Below are 24,776 nucleotides of genomic sequence, written 5' to 3'. Positions count from 1 at the left end.
TTACTTCACTACTTTCCTAAAGACAATAATGTACTTTTTACACCATACATTTTTCCTGACACCCAAAAGTACTTGTTACATTTTGACAGGAAAAAGGTCCAATTCGCACACTTATCAAGAGAACATCCCTGGTCATCCCTACTGCCTCTGACCTAGTGGACTCACTAAACACAAATTCTTTGTTTGTAAATTATGTCGCAAGGCATTCTGGTACTTGCAGTCAATACCGTAAATTCACCATCACACGAATTCTACTACAATTACATATGTAAATAACTGTAAAGAAAATATCTTTAGCTACAGCTCAATGACATTAACTCTGTAACCCATTAAAAAGTTCCAACATCCTCCCCCCGATGAACAACGGTGTTCATCTAAATCGCTGAGATGAATAGGTCTTCTAAACAAAGTCCCTGAAGCAGTACAAACTGAACATGACCTAACTAGGCCATCTCGGCCTGGAAACAGTTCCTCAATCTTTCCTAGTTTCCAGGTTTGTCTGGGTGTGTTATCTTCGCAGATGAGTACAACGTCACCCGCTTTCAGTGGGGTGGGCTGTGGTGTGTCACAGCAGTGTGCTGACTTTACTGAACACCACTTCATTGTGCATGAAGAGGCCTAGAATTTAGGATAGCTTCAACCTCTGTCAGGACTGAGTGAAGCTCTCCCAGGGAACCTTTCTCAGGCATGCTTTCACTGACCTGACGAGTCTTTCCCAGAATCCGCCCCACCAGGCTGCTCGCTCGGAGATGGACCCTCCAGGTGATGCCCCTTTCTGAGAAGAACGCCAAGAGTTAGGGCTCTTCAATTGCCTTCTACAGCTCTTTCAAGTCCTGATCAGCTCTCTTGAACATTTTTGCATTGTCTGAGTAGATTACCTTGCATAATCCTCTCCTTGAGATGAATCTTTTCAGAGCTGACAGGAATGTCTCTGTTGACTGATCTGAGACCAGTTACAAATGCACTGTTCTGGTTACAGCACAAGTGAACAGTGCAACGTATGACTTCTTCACAGAAACATTTTCTTTCCTGTAGAGCGGTCCAGCAAAATCCACACCTGTGACTTCGAATGGTGGAGATTCAGTTATTCTGTCTTTTGGTAAAGGCGGAGTGACCTGCTGTCTGGCCCTTGCCTTGAATCTCTTGCACACTAAACATCTTGTCACTGTGCTCTTGATCAGCTGCCTGATCCAGTATCGCTCTCTGATTTGTACTAGAGTGTCTCTTGCTCCGGAATGCATCACCTTCTCATGATGGTACTGTATCATTTGAGTATCTGTGCTTGTTGAGCAGAACCCATGGGTGCTGCTCTCTGAATGTGAAGTTGGACTGTTGCAGTCTTCCTCCTACACGGAGTAGTTTGTGTTCGTCCAGGAACGGTTTCAGTTCTCTAATTTTACAGTCATTGTTTAGGCTTTTTCCTGCCTTCAGTAGTTTGATCTCCTGACTGAAACTCATGTTACCTTGAACCAGTACTTTTGTGCTTCAGTTCGTCAGCAGTCGGTTCACCTTGCATCTTTATGTTTGTACGAGCATTGCCTATAGATCTCATCATCCAGGCGGTCAACTCTGAACACTTTTTTCAGTTTGCTGTACCTTTCAAGCTCCAACACAGGTTCAGTAATGTCTGTGCTGTTTGCTGTGAGCTGTACAGTAACCTGGCGACTGGACTTGAATTCTGTATTCACCTCTTCTGCAACCTTGTTATCATCAGTCTCCTCGGACTGATTGGGTGATGTCAGAACGCTGGGTCCATTCCACCGTAGATGGCTCTGTGTTAAGTTTCGAACAGTTTGTCCTCTTGTAGGGAGGTCGGCTGGATCCGTTCTCCCTTTAATATGTGACCATGACTCTGGATTGGTCAAGGACTGGATCTCTGTCACCTTGTTCACCACAAACTGTTTCCATTTCTGAGCTGAAAATCCAATGCAGCACGATCATCGAGTCTGTCCACATTTCGATCTGTTTTTGTTCCATTTTCAGTGTGGTGATCAGGTTGTTTTGTTAGTCTCGCTCCAAATCACAGCTCCCATGAGCTCCAGGTGTGGCAGCGTCATTTTATTGAGTGGGGCGACCCTGGACTTGGATGCGACTAGACTCGTCATTGTTTCCCGGTCTTGTGATTCACCTTGCAAGTGAGCTACTGCACCGCCTTTCACTTGCGTCACAGAACACGTGTGGCTCTGTGGTCGCATGTCTATTCTGTACCACCTTGGTATGGCGAGCTGGTGTAACTGGGGTAGTTCTGAACACCACTGTTGCCATTCTCGTGTCAGATCAGGTGGTAATTATTCAGTCCCTTCTCCCACATTTCCTGGAACATGCACTTGATCCTGATGGTGAAGGGGGACGGTAAAACCAAGAGGGTCGACGACTGCAGAACACTTCTCTTTGTGTTTTCCTTTTGCTTTAGAATGCTCAGTAGCGGCCTGAGGTCAAACACAAAGTCATCTGTTTCCGGTCTCCATACTAAACCTAAAACCTTCAGCACTACTCCTTGTGTTTCTAACATCAACGGGTGGTCAGTTGTCGGTACTCTCCTCCCATTTTGTTTTTCAGATCAAGAGGGTTGGTAATCCACTTGCAGAGGTCCATGCCTGCAATCGACAGCATTTGCTTTGCAGTTGTCACAAAGGAAACCTCTTCAACATTGCGTGAACTTGCAATGAAGTCATCTACATCTCTCAATATCTCTACAACTTCTGGTTGTTCTGTTTCATAGTGTTTCCGGTGCTTCCTGATTGTATCTGCCAGCAAGAATGGACTTGGGGAAGCTCCAAATACCACTCTGTTCATCCTCAGCACACGCAGCTCCTCTTCATTTTCTCCCCTTGGTGGGCCTGTGAGCCATAGGAATCTCACGGCGTCTCTCTCTGCTAGAGATATCTGCAGGAAAGCCTTTTTGCTGTCTGCCATGAATGCGATCTCATGTAGTCTGAACCTTATCAGAACGCTGAGCAGATCCGGATTCCGGTTCGGTCCTGTGAGTAGACCGTCATTGAGGGATGGACAGCCATCTTCATGGGATCTCATGTAGTCTGAACCCTACCAGAAAGCTGAGCAGATCCGGATTCAGGTTCGGTCCTGTGAGTAGACCGTCATTGAGGGATGGAGAGCCATCTTCATGGGACGAGGCATCAAACACCAATCTCAGTTTTGTCGTCACCTTATCTTCTCGGAGCACTGCATGGTGAGGTACGTAGTATTTTACGTTGTCTGCACTTGATGCGTTGTCCTTGGGCACGTCCTCTGCCATATCCTGTTCTAAGTAGTCCTCTACTACTTCATTGTATCTGCTGTACAATGTCACATCCTTCTTCAGTCTTTTCTTCAGAATTTCAAACCATTTCTTGGCGATTCTACAGTTGTCTTGGAGTTCTGGCATTTCTCATTTCCATGGCAACTCCACATGCTATCGTCCGTCTTTGAAGGTGGTTGTTTTCTCTAACCTCTGTAGAGCCTCGTTTTCCTCTGGGTTCTGTGTTCTCACTTATAATACCCAGAGACTCAAGCTCCTGAACATTCATGTTGCCTTGGCGACACATGATATGGACACTGGTCCCTGCACAGACCATCCAAAAGTGCTCTCTAAAGCAACCAGCGTACCCGTCAGTCGCTCCACTCTGCCTGATACGATCTGCCAGTAGTAGTCTGCTCCTATCAGGACAGATCTTCTAGCTATCTTCCTGCTCGATGGGCCTTCTACACATGCCTTTTCCGTTTGTAGAAACACAGTGTTCTGTCCATCTGGTTTCATCTTCACTGAATGGGGAATAACTGAGGAAACATAATCATCTGCAGAAACAGTAGGGGGTTGAACCTCAATCCTCTTACCAGTACACACAGCAATGTGATGTCTGCTTCCACATGTTGCACATGACACATCTTTGACTTTACAGAATTTTGCTGTGTGTTTCTGTCCTAAACATAAAAAGCATCTTCAGTTCTCTGATTTGTGGTCTGCACGGTCACAGAATAGACAGTTTTGTTCCTTGTGGCTGGCTGGCTGTGTGCAGTGCCGCAGCTGTCTGGGTCTTTTTTGTTTTCATTTCAATGGAGGAGGATGACTTGTTCAATGGTTTGTCCTCTTTCTGTTGGTTGCATGATCTTGTCATTTGGAGCGCTCTCTCCCTGCTCTGAACCTCTTTCTGTAGGAAACTGATAATCTCAGACACTTTCCATTCATCATCTACTCCCCCCTCTGACGACTATAGTCAAGAGCTATGTTCTCTGGAATCATCTGCAGTAAGATTGGGCATAGTAGGCTTCCAGAGGTTTCTGACACTACACCCAGTGATTCCAAGCTCCTAATCTGAATTTCACATTCATCATATAGCCGCCTCAATGCATTTAGGTCAGAGGATTTCTTCACAGGAGTGAGATTCAGCAGCTTTGACATGAGAACTAATCACAAGATCTTACCTTCCAAATCTGCTCTTGAGCAGAGCTATTGCATCATAGTTACTGTCTGTTAACATCAGTCATGCTGCTGCCTTTGCAGCTGGTCCAATGAGATATGTTTTCAGATAGGTAAACTTCTCTATTACACAGTGAATCATTGTTGTGAATAGCAGTCTCATACTGGCTCCAAAACTCCTGCCACATACTGACATCTCCATAGAATTTTCCAATCAACTTTGTTAGCCTTACTGATTGTTTGAGTTAGCGTCACTCACCCGGGCTGGTAGTGGATTGACGTCCTGTTTCTTCGTTATCACTCTTTGTGCACGGCTCTTCAGCATGATAACACGCTCTTTCTAATCCTCCGTGCAAGCAATCTCTTCCTCCAATCCGTCCAATGGCGTTAACTGTTCAATTCCGTGATCAAGTTTTAAACAAGATGTCCTCCTCAGCTGATAGCAATTCCAACAATGTACTCAAGTGATTGGTATTCGGATTTGACTGGGTGATTTCAACGTCAATCTGATCCAAAATCCGCGTTGTGGAACCTCGAATGGTACCCTGCTTTGGTCTCATTCTTTCTGCTTCATGCCGACGTTCCTCCTCAACCATTTCAGTCGCTTCATCCCTGTGATCTCCGTAGCAGCTCATACTTTTCCCAGGTTTCGGCACCAAAAATATAGAATAACTATCTTCAAAAGTAATGACTCGGGACGCCGGGTTGTGAAATGAAAGCTTATTTTAGTAATAATACTTGTTCACGTTTCATTTAACAACTTTAGATTCTACAAAACAATAAAAGAAAGTTCCTAGCGAAAGTCAGGAAAATCACTTGAACATAACTGGCGCATTCATCCTTTTGTCTACTACCTGTCGCAAGGCATTCTGGTACTTCAGTCACTAGCGTAATGCAATACTAACCAATAGAGCAGAAGTATGTATGTAGTTCTCTCCCTCACACAATTTATAATACAATTACATATGTAAATAACTAAAGAAAATATCTTTAGATACAGCTCAATGAATTAACTGTAAACATGAACTCTAACACATTAAAAGTTACAACAATAACAATGTGATCTGAGTGAGTAACCGAAAGGTTGCTGGTTCGAATCCCTAAGCTGACAAGGTAAAAATCTGTCGTTCTGGCCCTGAACAAGGCAGTTAACCCACTGTTCCTAGGCAGTCATTGTAAGTAAGAATTTGTTCTTAACCTCTCTGGTACTCGACAACAGCAAGTGAAATTGCAGGGCACCAAATTCAAAACAGAAATCCCAAAATAATAATACTTCCTGGTTGGATTTTCCTTGGGTTTTCGCCTGCCATATCAGTTCTGTTATACTCACAGACATTATTTTAACAGTTTTGGAAACTTTAGAGTGTTTTATATCCAAATATACGAATTATATGCATATCCTAGCTTATGGGCCTGAGTAGCAGACAGTTCAATTTGGGCAATCTTTTCATCCAAAATTCCGAATGCTGCCCCCTACCCTAGAGAAGTTGCCTAGTTAGATGAAGGTTAAATATTTAAAACTGTAAAAACACAAAGACAGTCGTGAAGAGGGCACGACAAAGCCTATTTCCTTCTACAGCTGCACCATCGAGAGCATCCTGACTGGCTGCATCACTGCCTGGTATGGCAACTGCTCGGCGGTTAGTGCATACGGCCCAGGACTGGGGCCAAGCTTCCTGCAATCCAGGACCTCTACACCAGGCGGTGTCAGAGGAAGGCCCTAAAAATGGTCAAAGACTCCAGCCACCCGAATCATGGACTGTTCTCTCTACTAGAGATCGACCGATTATGATTTTTCAAGGCCGATACCGATTATTGGCGGACCACAAAAAGTCGATACCGATTAATTGGCCGATTTAAAAATATATATATTTAAAAAAAATACTGAATGAACACTTATTTGAACTTAATATAATACATCAATAAAAACAATTTAGCCTCAAATAAAATGAAACATGTTCAACTTGGTTTAAATAATGCAAAAACAAAGTGTTGGAGAAGAAAGTAAAAGTGCAATATGTGCCATGTAAGAAAGCTAACGTTTCAGTTCCTTGCTCAGAACATGAGAACATATGAAAGCTGGTGGTTCCTTTTAACAGGAGTCTTCAATATTCCCAGGTAAGAAGTTTTAAGTTGTAGTTATATATATATATATATATATAGGACAATTTCTGTCTATACGATATGTATTTCATATACCTATGTCTATTGGATGTTCTTATAGGCACTTTAGTATTGCCAGTGTAACAGTATAGCTTCCGTCCCTCTCCTCGCCCCTACCTGGGCTCGAACCAGGAACACATCGACAACAGCCACCCTCGAAGCAGCATTACCCATCGCTCCACAAAAGCCGCGGCCCTTGCAGAGCAAGGGGAACAACCACTCCAAGTCTCAGAGCGAGTGACGTTTGAAACGCTATTAGCCCGCACCCCACTAACTAGCTAGCCATTTCACATCCGTTACACCAGCCTAATCTCGGGAGTTGATAGGCTTGAAGTCATAAACAGTGCAATGCTTGAAGCACAGCGACTAGCTGCTGGCAAAACGCATGAAAGTGCTGTTTGAATGAATGCTTATGAGCCTGCTGGTGCCTACCATCGCTCAGTCAGACTGCTCTATCAAATCATAGACTTAATTATAACATAATAACACACAGAAATACGAGCCTTAGGGCATTAATATGGTCGAATCCGGAAACTATCATCTCGAAAACAAGACGTTTATTCTTTCAGTGAAAAACGGAACCGTTCCGTATTTTATCTAATGGGTGGGCATCCATAAGTATAAATATTCCTGTTACTTTGCACAACCTTAAATGTTATGTCATAATTACGTAAAATTCTGGCAAATTAGGCGGCCCAAACTGTTGCATATACACTGACTCTGCGTGCAATGAACGCAAGAGAAGTGACACAATTTCACCAGGTTAATATTGCCTGCTAATCTGGATTTCTTTTAGCTAAATATGCAGGTTTAAAAATATATACTTCTGTGTATTGATTTTTTTTAAATGCATTGATGTTTATGGTTAGGTACAGTCGTGCAACGATTGTGCTTTTTCCGCAAATGCGCTTTTGTTAAATCATCCCCCGTTTGGTGAAGTTGGCTGTCTTTGTTAGGAAGAAATAGTATTCACAGAGTTCGCAACGAGCCAGGTTAGCAGGCAATATTAACTAAATATGCAGGTTTAAAAATATACACTTGTGTATTAATTTTAAGAAAGGCCTTGATGTTCATGGTTAGGTACACATTGGAGCAAGACGGTCCTTTTTCGAGAATACGCACCACATCGATTATATGCAACGCAGGACACGCTAGATAAACTAGTAATAACAGCAACCATGTGTAGTTAACTAGTGATTATGATTGATTGTTTTTTTATAAGAAAAGTTTAATGCTAGCTAGCAACTTACCTTGGCATCTTACTGCATTCGCGTAACAGGCAGGCTCCTTGTGGAGTGCAATGTAATCAGGTGGTTAGAGCGTTGGACTAGTTAACTGTAAGGTTGCATGATCGAATCACCGAGCTGACAAGGTAAAAATCTGTTATTCTGCCCCTGAACAAGGCAGTTAACCCACCGTTCCTAGGCCGTCATTGAAAATAAGAATGTGTTCTTAACTGCCTAATTAGAGATTATATAAAGGTGTAAAAAAAAATACAAATACATTTTTTTTTTAAATCTGCCAAATCGGTGTCCAAAAATACAGATTTCCGAATGTTATGAAAACTTGAAATCGGCCCTAATTAATCGGCCATTCCGATTAATCGGTCGACCTCTGCTCTCTACTCCCACACGGCAAGTGATACCGGAGCACCAAGTCTAGGTCCAAAAGGCTTCTTAACAGTTTCTACCCCCAAGCAATAAGACTGCTGAACAGCTAATCCAAGGGCTACCCAGACCCCTCTTTTATGCTGCTGCTAATCTCTGTCTATGCATAGTCACTTTAACTCTACCTACATGTACAGATCACCTCAATTACTTTGAATAACCTGTGCCCCCGCACATTGACTCTGTACCGGTACCCCCTGTATATAGCCTCCACATTGACTCTGTACCGGTACCCCCTGTGTATAGCCTCCACATTGACTCTGTACCAGTACCACCTGTATATAGCCTCCACATTGGCTCTGTACCAGTACCACCTGTATATAGCCTCCACATTGACTCTGTACCGGTACCCCCCTGTATATAGCCTCCACATTGGCTCTGTACCAGTACCACCTGTATATAGCCTCCACATTGACTCTGTACCGGTACCGCAAGGCCCTGCAGCGGGTGGTGAAGACGGCCCAGTACTGTTTCTTATTGTTGTTTCATTGTCCAGAAGGAATCTGCAAGTAAGCATTTCATTGGACGGTGTATCCCATGTGATTCCTGTACTAATAAAACGTGAAACTATGAGTGAGACGACTGCTACAGTATAACTGTAATTTACAATAGGCCTACAGGGTGTGAACACTGCATATTAACAACACATATGAGTGTGGTGCTTGTGAGCACTCCTGTGTGTGTGTGTGTGTGTGTGTGTATGCATGTAGGTCTATAGCTCTGTATGTGTGTGTGTGTGTGTAGGTCTATAGCTCTGTATGTGTATGCATGTAGGTCTATAGCTCTGTATGTGTGTGTGTGTATGCATGTAGGTCTATAGCTCTGTATGTGTGTGTGTGTGTGTATGCATGTAGGTCTATAGCTCTGTATGTGTGTGTGTGTGTATGCATGTAGGTCTATAGCTCTGTATGTGTGTGTATGCATGTAGGTCTATAGCTCTGTGTGTGTGTGTGTATGCATGTAGGTCTATAGCTCTGTGTGTGTGTGTGTGTGTGTGTGTGTATGCATGTAGGTCTATAGCTCTGTATGTGTGTGTGTGTGTGTGTGTGTGTGTGTATGTGTGTGTATGCATGTAGGTCTATAGCTCTGTATGTGTGTGTGTGTGTGTATGCATGTAGGTCTATAGCTCTGTATATGTGTGTGTGTGTGTGTGTGTGTGTGTGTGTGTGTGTGTGTGTGTGTGTGTGTGTGTGTGTGTGTGTGTGTGTGTGTGTGTGTGCATGCAGGTCTATAGCTCTGTATGTGTGTGTGTGTGTACACACGTGTCTCCTAAATGGAGCACAAATCACCACAGAGACATTAAGTTCAATAAACATGCATGGATGGTTGAATCAGCATTTGTGCTGTAGCGCCACACTAATTAGTCTAGCTTAGACAGTGAGGAGGCACTGCTGGAGCAATGGTACAGTAGTCACTATTTAGAGGTTGGACTGGTTACTAGACTGTTTAGGAGGTTGGACTAGGAATCAATATAATAATAAGCACTTGTTAGTCAGCTAAGGAATCTACATCTGAATGACCCGCTGACTTCCAAAGAGTGTAAAGAAATGTATATAATCTACGGTGTTCTGGACTCCATTTCTACGTGTTCTGACTGATGATGTCATAGATGGGAGTCGGGGACAACGCTGACACGACTACAAGCAGACAGAGGTTGTAAAGCAAGAACAAGCTTTAGTCAGGGATGGATCATTAGAGAGGAAAATATGGAGCTTGGTTTTGTGGTATCCTCACTAACTTTCTCATTCAGTAACCCTTCTAAATACTATAACGATTCGCCTCCAACAAAAATGGTTTTCAGAGAAATAGCTAAATCTGCCAAGTTTGACATGGTGTGTGTGAGAGTTTGATAGGATTCTATTTGGACTGCAAATTGCTCCCATTGTTAGAGGACTAGGCCTATGTGATCACATTAAAATGTGCATTTCAGACCTACAGGAGACTTTCACATGTCCCCAAGTTAAACAGACTAAGAATAAGCCTCAGTTAGCAAGGGTTTTGAATGTGCAATAACATTATTTGATTGGGTTAAAGTCTGGGCTCTGGCTGGGCCACTAAAGGACATTCAGAGACTTGTCCCGAAGACAGTCCTGCGTTGTCTTGGCTGTGTGCTTAGGATCGTTGTTCTGTTGGAAGGTGAACCTTCGACACAGTCAAAGGTCCTGAGCGCTCTGGAGCAGGTTTTCATCAAGGATCTCTCTGCACTTTGCTCTTTCCCCTCGATCCTGACTAGTCTCCCAGTCCCTGCCGCTGAAAAACATCTCCACAGCATGATGCTGCCACCACCATGCTTCGCTGTAGGGATGGTGCCAGGTTTCCTCCAGACATGATGCTGCCACCACCATGCTTCGCTGTAGGGATGGAGCCAGGTTTCCTCCAGACATGATGCTGCCACCACCATGCTTCGCTGTAGGGATGGAGCCAGGTTTCCTCCAGACATGATGCTGCCACCACCATGCTTCGCTGTAGGGATGGTGCCAGGTTTCCTCCAGACATGATGCTGCCACCACCATGCTTCGCTGTAGGGATGGTGCCAGGTTTCCTCCAGACATGATGCTGCCACCACCATGCTTCGCTGTAGGGATGGTGCCAGGTTTCCTCCAGACATGATGCTGCCACCACCATGCTTCGCTGTAGGGATGGTGCCAGGTTTCCTCCAGACATGATGCTGCCACCACCATGCTTCGCTGTAGGGATGGTGCCAGGTTTCCTCCAGACATGATGCTGCCACCACCATGCTTCGCTGTAGGGATGGTGCCAGGTTTCCTCCAGACATGATGCTGCCACCACCATGCTTCGCTGTAGGGATGGTGCCAGGTTTCCTCCAGACATGACACTCAGGTCAAATAGTTCAATCTTGGTTTCATCAGACCAGAGAATCTTGTTTCTCATGGTCTGAGAGTCTTTAGGTGCCTTTTGGCAAACTCCAAGTGGGCTGTCATGTGCCTTTTTACTGAGGAGTGGCTTCCGTCTGGCCACTCTACCGTAAAGTCAAGATTGGTGGAGTGCTGCAGAGATGGTTGTCCTTCTGGAAGTTTCTCCCATCTCCACAGAGGAACTCTAGAGCTCTGTCAGAGTGACCAGTGGGATATTGGTCACCTCCTTGACCAAGGCCCTTCTCCCCAAATTGCTCAGTTTGGCTGGGCGGCCATCTCTAGGAAGGGTCTTGGTGGTTCCAAACTTCTAAGAATGACGGAGGCCACTGTGTTGTTGGGGACCTTCTTTTTGCTCTGACATGCACTGTCAACTGTGGTACCTTATATAGACAGGTGTGTGGCTTTCCAAATCATGTCCAATCAATTGAATTTACCACAGGTGGACTCTAATCAAGTTGTAGAAACATCTCAAGGATGATCAATGGAAACAGGATGCACCGGAGCTCAATTTCCAGTCTCATAGCAAAGGGTCTGAATACTTATGTCAATAAGGTATCAGATATTAGTATCCCCTCCACCACCTCTTCGGAGGGCAAATATCTTTTTTTTTTTTACATATACATTGTACATACACGGCACTTTTATATAAAGCAGTCACATAACAGTAATACATTACCAAACATCAGCTCTTTAATCCCGCCCCCTAAGCCCATCCCACCTATCACCATAGACATCAGCTCTTTAATCCCGCCCCCTCAGCCAATCCCACCTATCACCACCCTCGTTTGGTTTCCATGTGCATTGTATTTTTGTTTCCATGTGCTGTGATGTTTTACAAAATGTTTGAACCTTTCTAATCATATTTTAGATTTTGAGCTAAAAGATGAAAATATTTCCTATGAGTATTATATTATTTATTGACTGACTATGGCTTTGTGATGTCATTATGGGGTATTGTGATGTCATTATGGGGTATTGTGGTGTCATTATGGGGTATTGTGGTGTCATTATGGGGTATTGTGGTGTCATTATGGGGTATTGTGGTGTCATTATGGGGTATTGTGGTGTCATTATGGGGTATTGTGGTGTCATTATGGGGTATTGTGATGTCATTATGGGGTATTGTGATGTCATTATGGGGTATTGTGATGTCATTATGGGGTATTGTGATGTCATTATGGGGTATTGTGGTGTCATTATGGGGTATTGTGGTGTCATTATGGGGTATTGTGATGTCATTATGGGGTATTGTGATGTCATTATGGGGTATTGTGGTGTCATTATGGGGTATTGTGATGTCATTATGGGGTATTGTGGTGTCATTATGGGGTATTGTGGTGTCATTATGGGGTATTGTGGTGTCATTATGGGGTATTGTGGTGTCATTATGGGGTATTGTGGTGTCATTATGGGGTATTGTGGTGTCATTATGGGGTATTGTGGTGTCATTATGGGGTATTGTGGTGTCATTATGGGGTATTGTGGTGTCATTATGGGGTATTGTGGTGTCATTATGGGGTATTGTGGTGTCATTATGGGGTATTGTGATGTCATTATGGGGTATTGTGATGTCATTATGGGGTATTGGGTCTAGATTGGAAATCGCCCAACACTGCTATTTATAAGATTCATTTTAATTGCATGTTGTGATTTTTTTTTTTTTTACCATTTCTGAACCTGTGATCTCTTCGCAGCAAAATCTAGAGCTGAGATTGTTGTATGCCCCATATATACAGTGCCTTGCGAAAGTATTCGGCCCCCTTGAACTTTGTGACCTTTTGCCACATTTCAGGCTTCAAACATAAAGATATAAAACTGTATTTTTTTGTGAAGAATCAACAACAAGTGGGACACAATCTTGAAGTGGAACGACATTTATTGGATATTTCAAACTTTTTTAACAAATCAAAAACTGAAAAATTGGGCGTGCAAAATTATTCAGCCCCCTTAAGTTAATACTTTGTAGCGCCACCTTTTGCTGCGATTACAGCTGTAAGTCGCTTGGGGTATGTCTCTATCAGTTTTGCACATCGAGAGACTGAATTTTTTTTCCATTCCTCCTTGCAAAACAGCTCGAGCTCAGTGAGGTTGGATGGAGAGCATTTGTGAACAGCAGTTTTCAGTTCTTTCCACAGATTCTCGATTGGATTCAGGTCTGGACTTTGACTTGGCCATTCTAACACCTGGATATGTTTATTTTTGAACCATTCCATTGTAGATTTTGCTTTATGTTTTGGATCATTGTCTTGTTGGAAGACAAATCTCCGTCCCAGTCTCATGTCTTTTGCAGACTCCATCAGGTTTTCTTCCAGAATGGTCCTGTATTTGGCTCCATCCATCTTCCCATCAATTTTAACCATCTTCCCTGTCCCTGCTGAAGAAAAGCAGGCCCAAACCATGATGCTGCCACCACCATGTTTGACAGTGGGGATGGTGTGTTCAGCTGTGTTGCTTTTACGCCAAACATAACGTTTTGCATTGTTGCCAAAAAGTTCAATTTTGGTTTCATCTGACCAGAACACCTTCTTCCACATGTTTGGTGTGTCTCCCAGGTGGCTTGTGGCAAACTTTAAACGACACTTTTTATGGATATCTTTAAGAAATGGCTTTCTTGCCACTCTTCCATAAAGGCCAGATTTGTGCAATATACAACTGATTGTTGTCCTATGGACAGAGTCTCCCACCTCAGCTGTAGATCTCTGCAGTTCATCCAGAGTGATCATGGGCCTCTTGGCTGCATCTCGGATCAGTCTTCTCCTTGTATGAGCTGAAAGTTTAGAGGGACGGCCAGGTCTTGGTAGATTTGCAGTGGTCTGATACTCCTTCCATTTCAATATTATCGCTTGCACAGTGCTCCTTGAGATGTTTAAAGCTTGGGAAATATTTTTGTATCTAAATCCGGCTTTAAACTTCTTCACAACAGTATCTCGGACCTGCCTGGTGTGTTCCTTGTTCTTCATGATGCTCTCTGCGCTTTTAACGGACCTCTGAGACTAATCACAGTGCAGGTGCATTTATACGGAGACTTGATTACACACAGGTGGATTGTATTTATCATCATTAGTCATTTAGGTCAACATTGGATCATTCAGAGATCCTCACTGAACTTCTGGAGAGAGTTTGCTGCACTGAAAGTAAAGGGGCTGAATAATTTTGCACGCCCAATTTTTCAGTTTTTGATTTGTTAAAAAAGTTTGAAATATCCAATAAATGGTTCATAAATCCACTTCATGATTGTGTCCCACTTGTTGTTGATTCTTCACAAAAAAATACAGTTTTATATCTTTATGTTTGAAGCCTGAAATGTGGCAAAAGGTCGCAAAGTTCAAGGGGGCCGAATACTTCCGCAAGGCACTGTATATAGCATTCTATTGGTGGCAAGAATTGTATATAATAATTTAAATTGAAAAACTGAGTGTTGAATCAAGTGTAGTTTTTTGTACCAGTTCATATTCAACCATATGCCATGGAAATGGTACATCGAAAAGCCCCTATTTATTTTGCAACCTGTATGGTGCAGCTGTCAACATTTCTGTGCTCAGATAAAACTGGTATATTTTTCTATTTATGCCAGTTCCTTTCAGCCAATTTGTATCTTTAACATATGGCAGGCAAACAAGTTCCCTATCTTCTCTCTTTTCCACTTGCCTCCTCCATTTTTGTGGTCGTGCTGCAATCAGTTGGTTGTAAATTTGTATTGAGCAGATATTCCCATATATTTTTCATCACAGCATATATGTGACATAACTCCTCTGTTTCTATTCATAATATATTTGACAAATATAATACGTTTTTTTTTTTTTTTTTTATCCATTAAGATTTTTTTTTTATCCGTATATTTTAATTTAACCATAACATTTGTTCTCTCTTTTCTGGACGATTAAAACTGAAATTGTTACCAGCTTTGTTATGGCTTGTTTTTTTTTTTTAAAAAAGGGCGATACTTTAAAACAAAATTTCATTTTTCAATTAGTCAGAAATGAGAAGTTGTAATCTGTAAAGGCAAAAAAATGTTTTTTTTAACAAAGGATGAGCCTTAATAATCTACTGGAGAACCATTTTGAGTTTAAGTATAACTTATGTACGAGTGAAGCTTTTAGCGAGAGGTTAAAAAAAACTTTCAGAATTTTAGCACCCCAAACTCATATTCATTATTTAAATAGATATGTTTAATTGTGTCTGGCTTATTAGCATTCCAAATAAAATGAAACATGTAATAACAGTGTATAGCAAAAACATTAGGAACACTTTCCTAATATACTAAACATTAGGAACACTTTCCTAATATACTAAACATTAGGAACACTTTCCTAATATACTAAACATTAGGAACACTTTCCTAATATACTAAACATTAGGAACACTTTCCTAATATACTAAACATTAGGAACACTTTCCTAATATACTAAACATTAGGAACACTTTCCTAATATACTAAACATTAGGAACACTTTCCTAATATACTAAACATTAGGAACACTTTCCTAATATACTAAACATTAGGAACAACCTCAATTTGTCAGGACATCCTAATAGCCTGGTCACAGATCTGTTATTAGGCCTGTTATTTGGCCTAATTAGGCCTGTTATTTGGCCTAATTAGGCCTGTTATTTGGCCTAATTAGGCCTGTTATTTGGCCTAAAACTTCTGTGGTAATTTGGCAAGAGAGCACAAACAGATCTGGGACCAGGCTAGAATCCTAGCAGCTCTCGTTTCCCCATAGAAATTCCTTTCGTTCCAACCCAGGCCTGTGAGAGAGAAGTGAGGGCCAAGCCTGGAAATGGAAAAACCACTTTTCAGTGCGGTTGGTTAGAAAATATTAAATAAAAATGTATTTTTTCCATTAGATGTGTAAACCTATTTAACACCAATCTGCATAGTTCTGTTTCTCTCTCTCTCACACACACAGAGAGACAAAGCTAATGATGCGCTCTCTCACATGGGACATAGTCTGTCCATATCCTAGCTATAGTTGTACTACATGGCTCCATTGGCAACCACATGCTTTATGGGGGAGGACGTAAGGTAACACGTTTCAGATGTTTTAAAGACGATAGTAAAACTGTTATCGGTTTACCTGACGCAGAGCAGAACATAAAGCAACTGCTTCATCTGTCCCTTACTGTCCTGACTCATTCAAATCTCACAGACACTGAAAAACAGCATTCATGGTGGGAATTTATTTATCCTCACCACTGAATCACAATGAAAACCATAGAGGTTTGACTTGGCATTCTAGCAACAGCTCACAGTTGACACTAGCTCTCAGGAGCCCAAGTGGTTGGTTGGTGGGTGGGTGGGTGGGTGGGTGTAAGATATATATTACCAGTCAAAAGTTTGGACAAACTAACACATTCAAGGGTTTATTTTTTACATTGTAGAATAATAGTGAAGACATCAAAACAATGAAATAACATATGTAGTAACCAAAAAAAAAGTGTAAAACCTTTGACTGGGAGGTGACCAAGTACCCAATGGTCAATCTGACAGAGCTCTGGAGTTCCTCTATGGAGATGGGAGAACATTCCAGACGGGCAACCATCTCTGCAGCACTCCACCAATCAGGCCATTATGGTAGAGTGGCCATACAGATGCCACTCCTCAGTAAAAAGGCACATGACAGCCCGCTCTGAGTTTACGAAAAGGCACCTAAAGACTCTCAGACTATGAGAAACAAGATTCTCTGGTTTGATGAAACCAAGATTGAACTCTTTGGCCTGAATGCCAAGTGTCACGTCTGGATAAAACCCTGCACCATCCCTACGGTGAAGCATGGTGGTGGCAGCATCATGCTGTGGGGATGATTTTCAGCAGTAGGGACTGGGAGACTAGTCAGGATCGAGGCAAAGATGAACGGAGCAAAGTACAGAGAGATCCTTGATGAAAACCTGCTCCAGAGAGCTCAGGACCTCAGACTGTGGTGAAGGGAAACGGGAAAACGACCCTAAGCACACAGCCAAAACAACGCAGGAGTGGCTTCACGACAAGTCTCTGAATGTCCTTGAGTGGCACGGATTTGATCCCAATCTCTGGAGAGACCTGAAAATAGCTTTGCAGCGACACTCCCCATCCAACCTGACAGAGCTTGAGAGGATATGCAGAGAAGAATGAGAGAAACTCCCCAAATACAGGTGCCAAGCTTGTAGCGTCATACCCAAAAAGCCAAAAGGTGCTTCAACAAAGTACTGAGGAAAGGGTCTGAATACTTATGTTAATGTCATTTGTAAACACCTGTTGTGATATTTTTTGTTTATACATTTGCAAAAAGTTCAAAAAACCTGTTTTGCTTTGTCATGATGGGGGTATTGTGATGTTATAATGGGGTATTGTGATGTCATTATGGGGTATTGGGATGTCATTATGGGGTATTGGGATGTCATTATGGGGTATTGGGATGTCATTATGGGGTATTGGGATGTCATTATGGGGTATTGTGATGTCATTATGGGGTATTGTGATGTCATTATGGGGTGTTGTGATGTCATTATGGGGTATTGGGATGTCATTATGGGGTATTGTGATGTCATTATGGGGTATTGTGATGTTATTATGGGGTGTTGTGATGTCATTATGGGGTGTTGTGATGTCATTATGGGGTATTGTGATGTCATTATGGGGTGTTGTGATGTCATTATGGGGTGTTGTGATGTCATTATGGGGTATTGTGATGTCATTATGGGGTATTGTGATGTCATTATGGGGTATTGTGATGTCATTATGGGGTGTTGTGATGTCATTATGGGGTATTGTGATGTCATTATGGGGTGTTGTGATGTCATTATGGGGTATTGTGATGTCAGTATGGGGTTATTGTGTTGTCATTATGGGGTATTGTGATGTCATTATGGGGTATTGTGATGTCATTATGGGTTATTGTGATGTCATTATGGGGTGTTGTGATGTCATTATGGGGTATTGGGATGTCATTATGGGGTATTGTGATGTCATTATGGGGTATTGTGATGTCATTATGGGGTGTTGTGATGTCATTATGGGGTATTGTGATCAAATCAAATCAAATTTTATTTGTCACATACACATGGTTAGCAGATGTTAATGCGAGTGTAGCGAAATGCTTGTGCTTCTAGTTCCGACAATGCAGTAATAACAAGTAATCTAACTAACAATTCCAAACTACTGTCTTGTACACAGTGTAAGGGGATAAAGAATATGTACATAAGGATATATGAATGAGTGATGGTACAGAGCAGCATAGGCAAGATACAGTAGATGGTATCGGGTACAGTATGTACAAATGAGATGAGTATGTAAACAAAGTGGCATAGTATAGTATAAAGTGGCTAGTGATACATGTATTACATAAGGATACCGTCGATGATATAGAGTACAGTATATACGTATGCGTATGAGATGAATAATGTAGGGTAAGTAACATTTATATAAGGTAGCATTGTTTAAAGTGGCTAGTGATATATTTACATCATTTCCCATCAATTCCCATTATTAACGTGGCTGGAGTTGAGTCAGTGTCAGTGTGTTGGCAGCAGCCACTCAGTGTTAGTGGTGGCTGTTTAACAGTCTGATGGCCTTGAGATAGAAGCTGTTTTTCAGTCTCTCGGTCCCAGCTTTGATGCACCTGTACTGACCTCGCCTTCTGGATGATAGCGGGGTGAACAGGCAGTGGCTCGGGTGGTTGATGTCCTTGATGATCTTTATGGCCTTCCTGTGACATCGGGTGGTGTAGGTGTCCTGGAGGGCAGGTAGTTTGCCCCCGGTGATGCGTTGTGCAGACCTCACTACCCTCTGGAGAGCCTTACGGTTGAGGGCGGTGCAGTTGCCATACCAGGCGGTGATACAGCCCGCCAGGATGCTCTCGATTGTGCATCTGTAGAAGTTTGTGAGTGCTTTTGGTGACAAGCCGAATTTCTTCAGCCTCCTGAGGTTGAAGAGGCGCTGCTGCGCCTTCTTCACGATGCTGTCTGTGTGAGTGGACCAATTCAGTTTGTCTGTGATGTGTATGCCGAGGAACTTAAAACTTGCTACCCTCTCCACTACTGTTCCATCGATGTGGATAGGGGGGTGTTCCCTCTGCTGTTTCCTGAAGTCCACAATCATCTCCTTAGTTTTGTTGACGTTGAGTGTGAGGTTGTTTTCCTGACACCACACTCCGAGGGCCCTCACCTCCTCCCTGTAGGCCGTCTCATCGTTGTTGGTAATCAAGCCTACCACTGTTGTGTCGTCCGCAAACTTGATGATTGAGTTGGAGGCGTGCGTGGCCACGCAGTCGTGGGTGAACAGGGAGTACAGGAGAGGGCTCAGAACGCAACCTTGTGGGGCCCCAGTGTTGAGGATCAGCGGGGAGGAGATGTTGTTGCCTACCCTCACCACCTGGGGGCGGCCCGTCAGGAAGTCCAGTACCCAGTTGCACAGGGCGGGGTCGAGACCCAGGGTCTCGAGCTTGATGACGAGCTTGGAGGGTACTATGGTGTTGAATGCCGAGCTGTAGTCGATGAACAGCATTCTCACATAGGTATTCCTCTTGTCCAGATGGGTTAGGGCAGTGTGCAGTGTGGTTGAGATTGCATCGTCTGTGGACCTATTTGGGCGGTAAGCAAATTGGAGTGGGTCTAGGGTGTCAGGTAGGGTGGAGGTGATATGGTCCTTGACTAGTCTCTCAAAGCACTTCATGATGACGGATGTGAGTGCTACGGGGCGGTAGTCATTTAGCTCAGTTACCTTAGCTTTCTTGGGAACAGGAACAATGGTGGCCCTCTTGAAGCATGTGGGAACAGCAGACTGGTATAGGGATTGATTGAATATGTCCGTAAACACACCGGCCAGCTGGTCTGCGCATGCTCTGAGGGCGCGGCTGGGGATGCCATCTGGGCCTGCAGCCTTGCGAGGGTTAACACGTTTAAATGTCTTACTCACCTCGGCTGCAGTGAAGGAGAGACCGCATGTTTTCGTTGCAGGCCGTGTCAGTGGCACTGTATTGTCCTCAAAGCGGGCAAAAAAGTTATTTAGTCTGCCTGGGAGCAAGACATCCTGGTCCGTGACTGGGCTGGGTTTCTTCCTGTAGTCCGTGATTGACTGTAGACCCTGCCACATGCCTCTTGTGTCTGAGCCGTTGAATTGAGATTCTACTTTGTCTCTGTACTGGCGCTTAGCTTGTTTGATAGCCTTGCGGAGGGAATAGCTGCACTGTTTGTATTCGGTCATGTTACCAGACACCTTGCCCTGATTAAAAGCAGTGGTTCGCGCTTTCAGTTTCACACGAATGCTGCCATCAATCCACGGTTTCTGGTTAGGGAATGTTTTAATCGTTGCTATGGGAACGACATCTTCAACGCACGTTCTAATGAACTCGCACACCGAATCAGCGTATTCGTCAATGTTGTTATCTGACGCAATACGAAACATCTCCCAGTCCACGTGATGGAAGCAGTCTTGGAGTGTGGAGTCAGCTTGGTCGGACCAGCGTTGGACAGACCTCAGCGTGGGAGCCTCTTGTTTTAGTTTCTGTCTGTAGGCAGGGATCAACAAAATGGAGTCGTGGTCAGCTTTTCCGAAAGGGGGGCGGGGCAGGGCCTTATATGCGTCGCGGAAGTTAGAGTAACAATGGTCCAAGGTCTTTCCTCCCCTGGTTGCGCAATCGATATGCTGATAAAATTTGGGGAGTCTTGTTTTCAGATTAGCCTTGTTAAAATCCCCAGCTACAATGAATGCAGCCTCCGGATAAATTGTTTCCAGTTTGCAGAGAGTTAAATAAAGTTCGTTCAGAGCCATCGATGTGTCTGCTTGGGGGGGGATATATACGGCTGTGATTATAATCGAAGAGAATTCTCTTGGTAGATAATGCGGTCTACATTTGATTGTGAGGAATTCTAAATCAGGTGAACAGAAGGATTTGAGTTCCTGTATGTTTCTTTCATCGCACCATGTCACGTTAGTCATAAGGCATACGCCCCCGCCCCTCTTTTTACCAGAAAGATGTTTTTTCCTGTCTGCGCGATGCGTGGAGAAACCTGTTGGCTGCACCGCTTCGGATTGCGTCTCTCCAGTAAGCCACGTTTCCGTGAAGCAAAGAACGTTACAGTCTCTGATGTCCCTCTGGAATGCTACCCTTGCTCGGATTTCATCAACCTTGTTGTCAAGAGACTGGACATTGGCAAGAAGAATGCTAGGGAGTGGTGTGCGCTGTGCCCGTCTCCGGAGTCTGACCAGTAGACCGCCTCGTTTCCCTCTCTTTCGGAGTCGTTTTTTTGGGTCGCTGCATAGGATCCACTCCGTTGTCCTGTTTGTAAGGCAGAACACAGGATCCGCGTCGCGAAAAACATATTCTTGGTCGTACTGATGGTGAGTTGATGCTGATCTTATATTCAGTAGTTCTTCTCGACTGTATGTAATGAAACCTAAGATGACCTGGGGTACTAATGTAAGAAATAACACGTAAAAAAACAAAAAACTGCATAGTTTCCTAGGAACGCGAAGCGAGGCGGCCATCTCTGTCGGCGCCGGAAGTCAAAAATCATTATGGGGTATTGTGATGTCATTATGGGGTATTGTGATGTCATTATGGGGTATTGTGATGTCATTACGGGGTATTGTGATGTCATTATGGGGTATTGTGTGTAGATTGATGAGGAAAAACAACTACTTAATCCATGTTAGAATAAGGCTGTAATGTAACAATGTCTAAAAGGTCAAGGGGTCTGAATACTTTCTGAATGCACTGTAAGTGATTCATTTACAATATTACCACAATTACAATAATATTGTTAACAGGGACAATTAGAAAGAACAAAAATTAAGGTTAAAAAGAACTATACAATGGACAATAATCTTACCGCACACACTCAGGGGTCTGATTACTTTCCGAATACACTGTAATTCCAAAGGACACTCTGGCAAAATGTACATTGTTTGGTTAATAAAGCAATTTGAATTGAGAGAGAGAGAGAGTGTGGAGATTAATATGTAAGAGTTATTTCAACAAGTGGAGAAAGATCCTAAACTACATTCAGATGTCACCTACATACATACATAATGTTGCAGAAAGTAATCATTTGAGATCCGATCACACTAAAAACAAGCAATGGAAGGGCAAATTAACCCTATGTGGCTACAAGTGATGCCAGGACAACAACTTCTCGCTCAACGTGAGGAAGACCAAGGAGCTGATCGTGGACTACAGGAAAAGGGGGGCCGAACAAACACCCATTCACATCGACGGAGCTGTAGTGGAGCGGGTCGAAAGCTTTAAGTTCATTGGTGTCCACATTACTAACAAACTTGTCATGGTCCAAACACACCAAGACAGTCTTGAAGCTGGCACGACAATGCCTATTCCCCCTCAGGAAACTGAAAAGATTTGGCATGGATCCTTAGATCCTCAAAAAGTTGCACCATCGAGAGCATCTTGCCCAGGTGCATCACCACCTGGTATGGCAACTGCTTGCCTACAGAGGGTAGTGCATATGGCCAAGTACATCCCTGGGGCCAAGCTTCCTGCCATCCAGGACCTCTATACCAGGCGGTGTCAGAGGAAGGCCCAAAGAATTGTCAGACTCCAGCCACCCAAGTCATAGACTGTTCTCTCTGCTACTGCACAGCAAGCGGTACCAGAGCGCCATGTCTAGGTCCACAAGGCTTAACAGCTTTCACCCCTGACCATAAGACTGCTGAACAGCTAATCAAATAGCTACACCCCCCCCCCCCCACACACTTGTTTGTCACTTTACACTACCTACATATTACCTCAATTACTTCGAATAACCTGTACCGCCGTACTTTGACTCGGTACCGGTACCCCCTGTAATGGCCTCGTTATTTTATTGGGTTACTTTTTAAAACTTTATTTTGGTCATTATTTTTCTTAAAACCGCATTGTTGGTTAATTAAGGCCATCAAATAAGCATTTTACGGTAAGTTCTACACCTGTTTTATTCGGCGCATGTGACAAATAAAATGTGATTAGATTTGAAGCGATGTCTAACTACAACTGTACCACTATTCTGAAAGAGCAAACAAAGCATTTTCTTCCTCTAGATTTTTGATGCAATTGTTACTCCTTTTTAGTTACTGGGAAAACAGCAAACTTTCTATGTAAAATGACTTACCAAGTAGTAGTAGTTTCACTTCCCTGGACGCTTTGTCTCGGTCTTCTCGTAGGTTCCGATCAATCATTTTACTCCTTTCCATCGCTGCTTTATCCTCCTGGCTGATCGTGCAACCCATTTTGAATCCCTTAGTGGGCTAGTTACTTCTTCAATATCTGGCTTGAATGGCAGCTACTTCTCATAAATTGTTGAGTTGGAAAATAGAAAACGTTCCGGTGCTTTCGCGTTTAGTTTCGCCCAGTCAGAGACAGAAAAAGGCGTTGGCAGTCGACTAGTCTCGACCACTATAGCTGCTATCCCACATGGGAAAGAAACGAGATGCGGACAAACTCACGCCACCAAAACAAGTGTGGTTTCGCGTTGAAAGAACTACGGATGCTGCCCAAGTAGTAGAAACGGTGCAATCGTTTTCTAACGTAGAGCCTGCGACCTAGGCAAGTTTACTAAGAAAGTAGCTACGCAAAAAAAGACTTTCCTATTACAAATGTTAATAACGTAGTAAAAAAGAAAACTGTTGAGTAGCTCCCTCGTCCCGAATTCTTTCAAAACTATTGGCTCGGCAGCTCGTAATACCACTCAAAGCTACTGTGTCATTGATTCATAAAATATCTACCTACAAAATGTCAAAGTCTTCTTGATGTTGTCGCATATGGTGGTGGTGTACGCATCTGCCAGCTGCGCTCATGGTACGTCACACCAGGCTAAAAAGACAATCTATATTTGGGGGATGGATGGAAAAGGATGTGCCTCTCTGACACTAAAATAATATCGGCCTACACATTGCTCTGGTCTCAGTAGTAGATGCTCAGTAGAGGTTAATTCTCACCTTTGAATACGATTGTTGCAGCAATCCAAAAGCCTCTATTTGAGGTAATACAATACAGATTTTTTTTGTTTGTTGGGGGGGGGGTCAGAGGAACTTTTTTCTTTGGAATGAGCTCCCCCAGTGGAATTTTATCGTCATTACAGGCAGCTCAGATTTATGAGGGCACATCTGCATCCAGTCAAGACATGATGAGACAGACAATTTAATTGGCAAATTAGATCAACATAGCCTATTGATTATAAAAGGCAGCCACAGGATTTTAGAAGACGGGTATGTAATTTGATATGAGCAAAATGTCCTCTCCTTCTAAAAAATAATGTTGAAATAAATCCCTATGTATTGTCATATATATATATATATACCTCAGTGGTATATGTCTATTGAGCATAAGAGCGACTGACTCAATAGATCCTCTGTAGAGGGGGATGGTGGGATGAGAGAGGAGAAGGAGAGAGAGCATATCAGAATCCTTTTCTCCTCTCGTCCTCTTGCTCCTCCTACCTCGCTTCCTCCAAAATGTCATTGGTGACAGGTTGCCATGGAAACAGTGGATGGATTTCATCAGGGGGAATGGACTCTACAAGGTGTCGAAAGCGTTCTGTAGGGATAATGGCCCATGTTAACTCCCAATGCTTCCCACGGTTGTGTCAAGTTGGCTGGATGTCCTTTGGGTGGTGGACCATTCTTGGTACACACGGGGAAACTGTTGAGTGTGGAAAAACCCAGCAGCGCTGCAGTTCAAACCG

At 43.3% G+C, this 24,776-nt stretch overlaps 1 protein-coding gene across 1 annotated transcript in view; it reads right to left on the bottom strand.

The window, feature by feature from the left end:
- LOC139368990 (guanine nucleotide-binding protein G(i) subunit alpha-3-like) overlaps window positions 1–23,575 on the bottom strand; it is a 76,710-nt gene extending 53,135 nt beyond the window's left edge. The window contains exon 1 of the mRNA XM_071108527.1: window positions 23,205–23,575. Within this exon, the coding sequence (XP_070964628.1) occupies window positions 23,205–23,322 (118 nt within the window). The 5' untranslated portion in view covers window positions 23,323–23,575. The remainder of the gene's footprint in view (window positions 1–23,204) is intronic.
- Between the last annotated feature and the right edge of the window lie 1,201 nt (window positions 23,576–24,776).

Source organism: Oncorhynchus clarkii, chromosome 16, assembly GCF_045791955.1.
Source record: "Oncorhynchus clarkii lewisi isolate Uvic-CL-2024 chromosome 16, UVic_Ocla_1.0, whole genome shotgun sequence".
Classification (NCBI taxonomy): domain Eukaryota; kingdom Metazoa; phylum Chordata; class Actinopteri; order Salmoniformes; family Salmonidae; genus Oncorhynchus; species Oncorhynchus clarkii.
The sequence above is the reverse complement of the archived record's forward strand: the minus strand, read 5'-3'. Positions and strand labels throughout refer to the sequence as shown.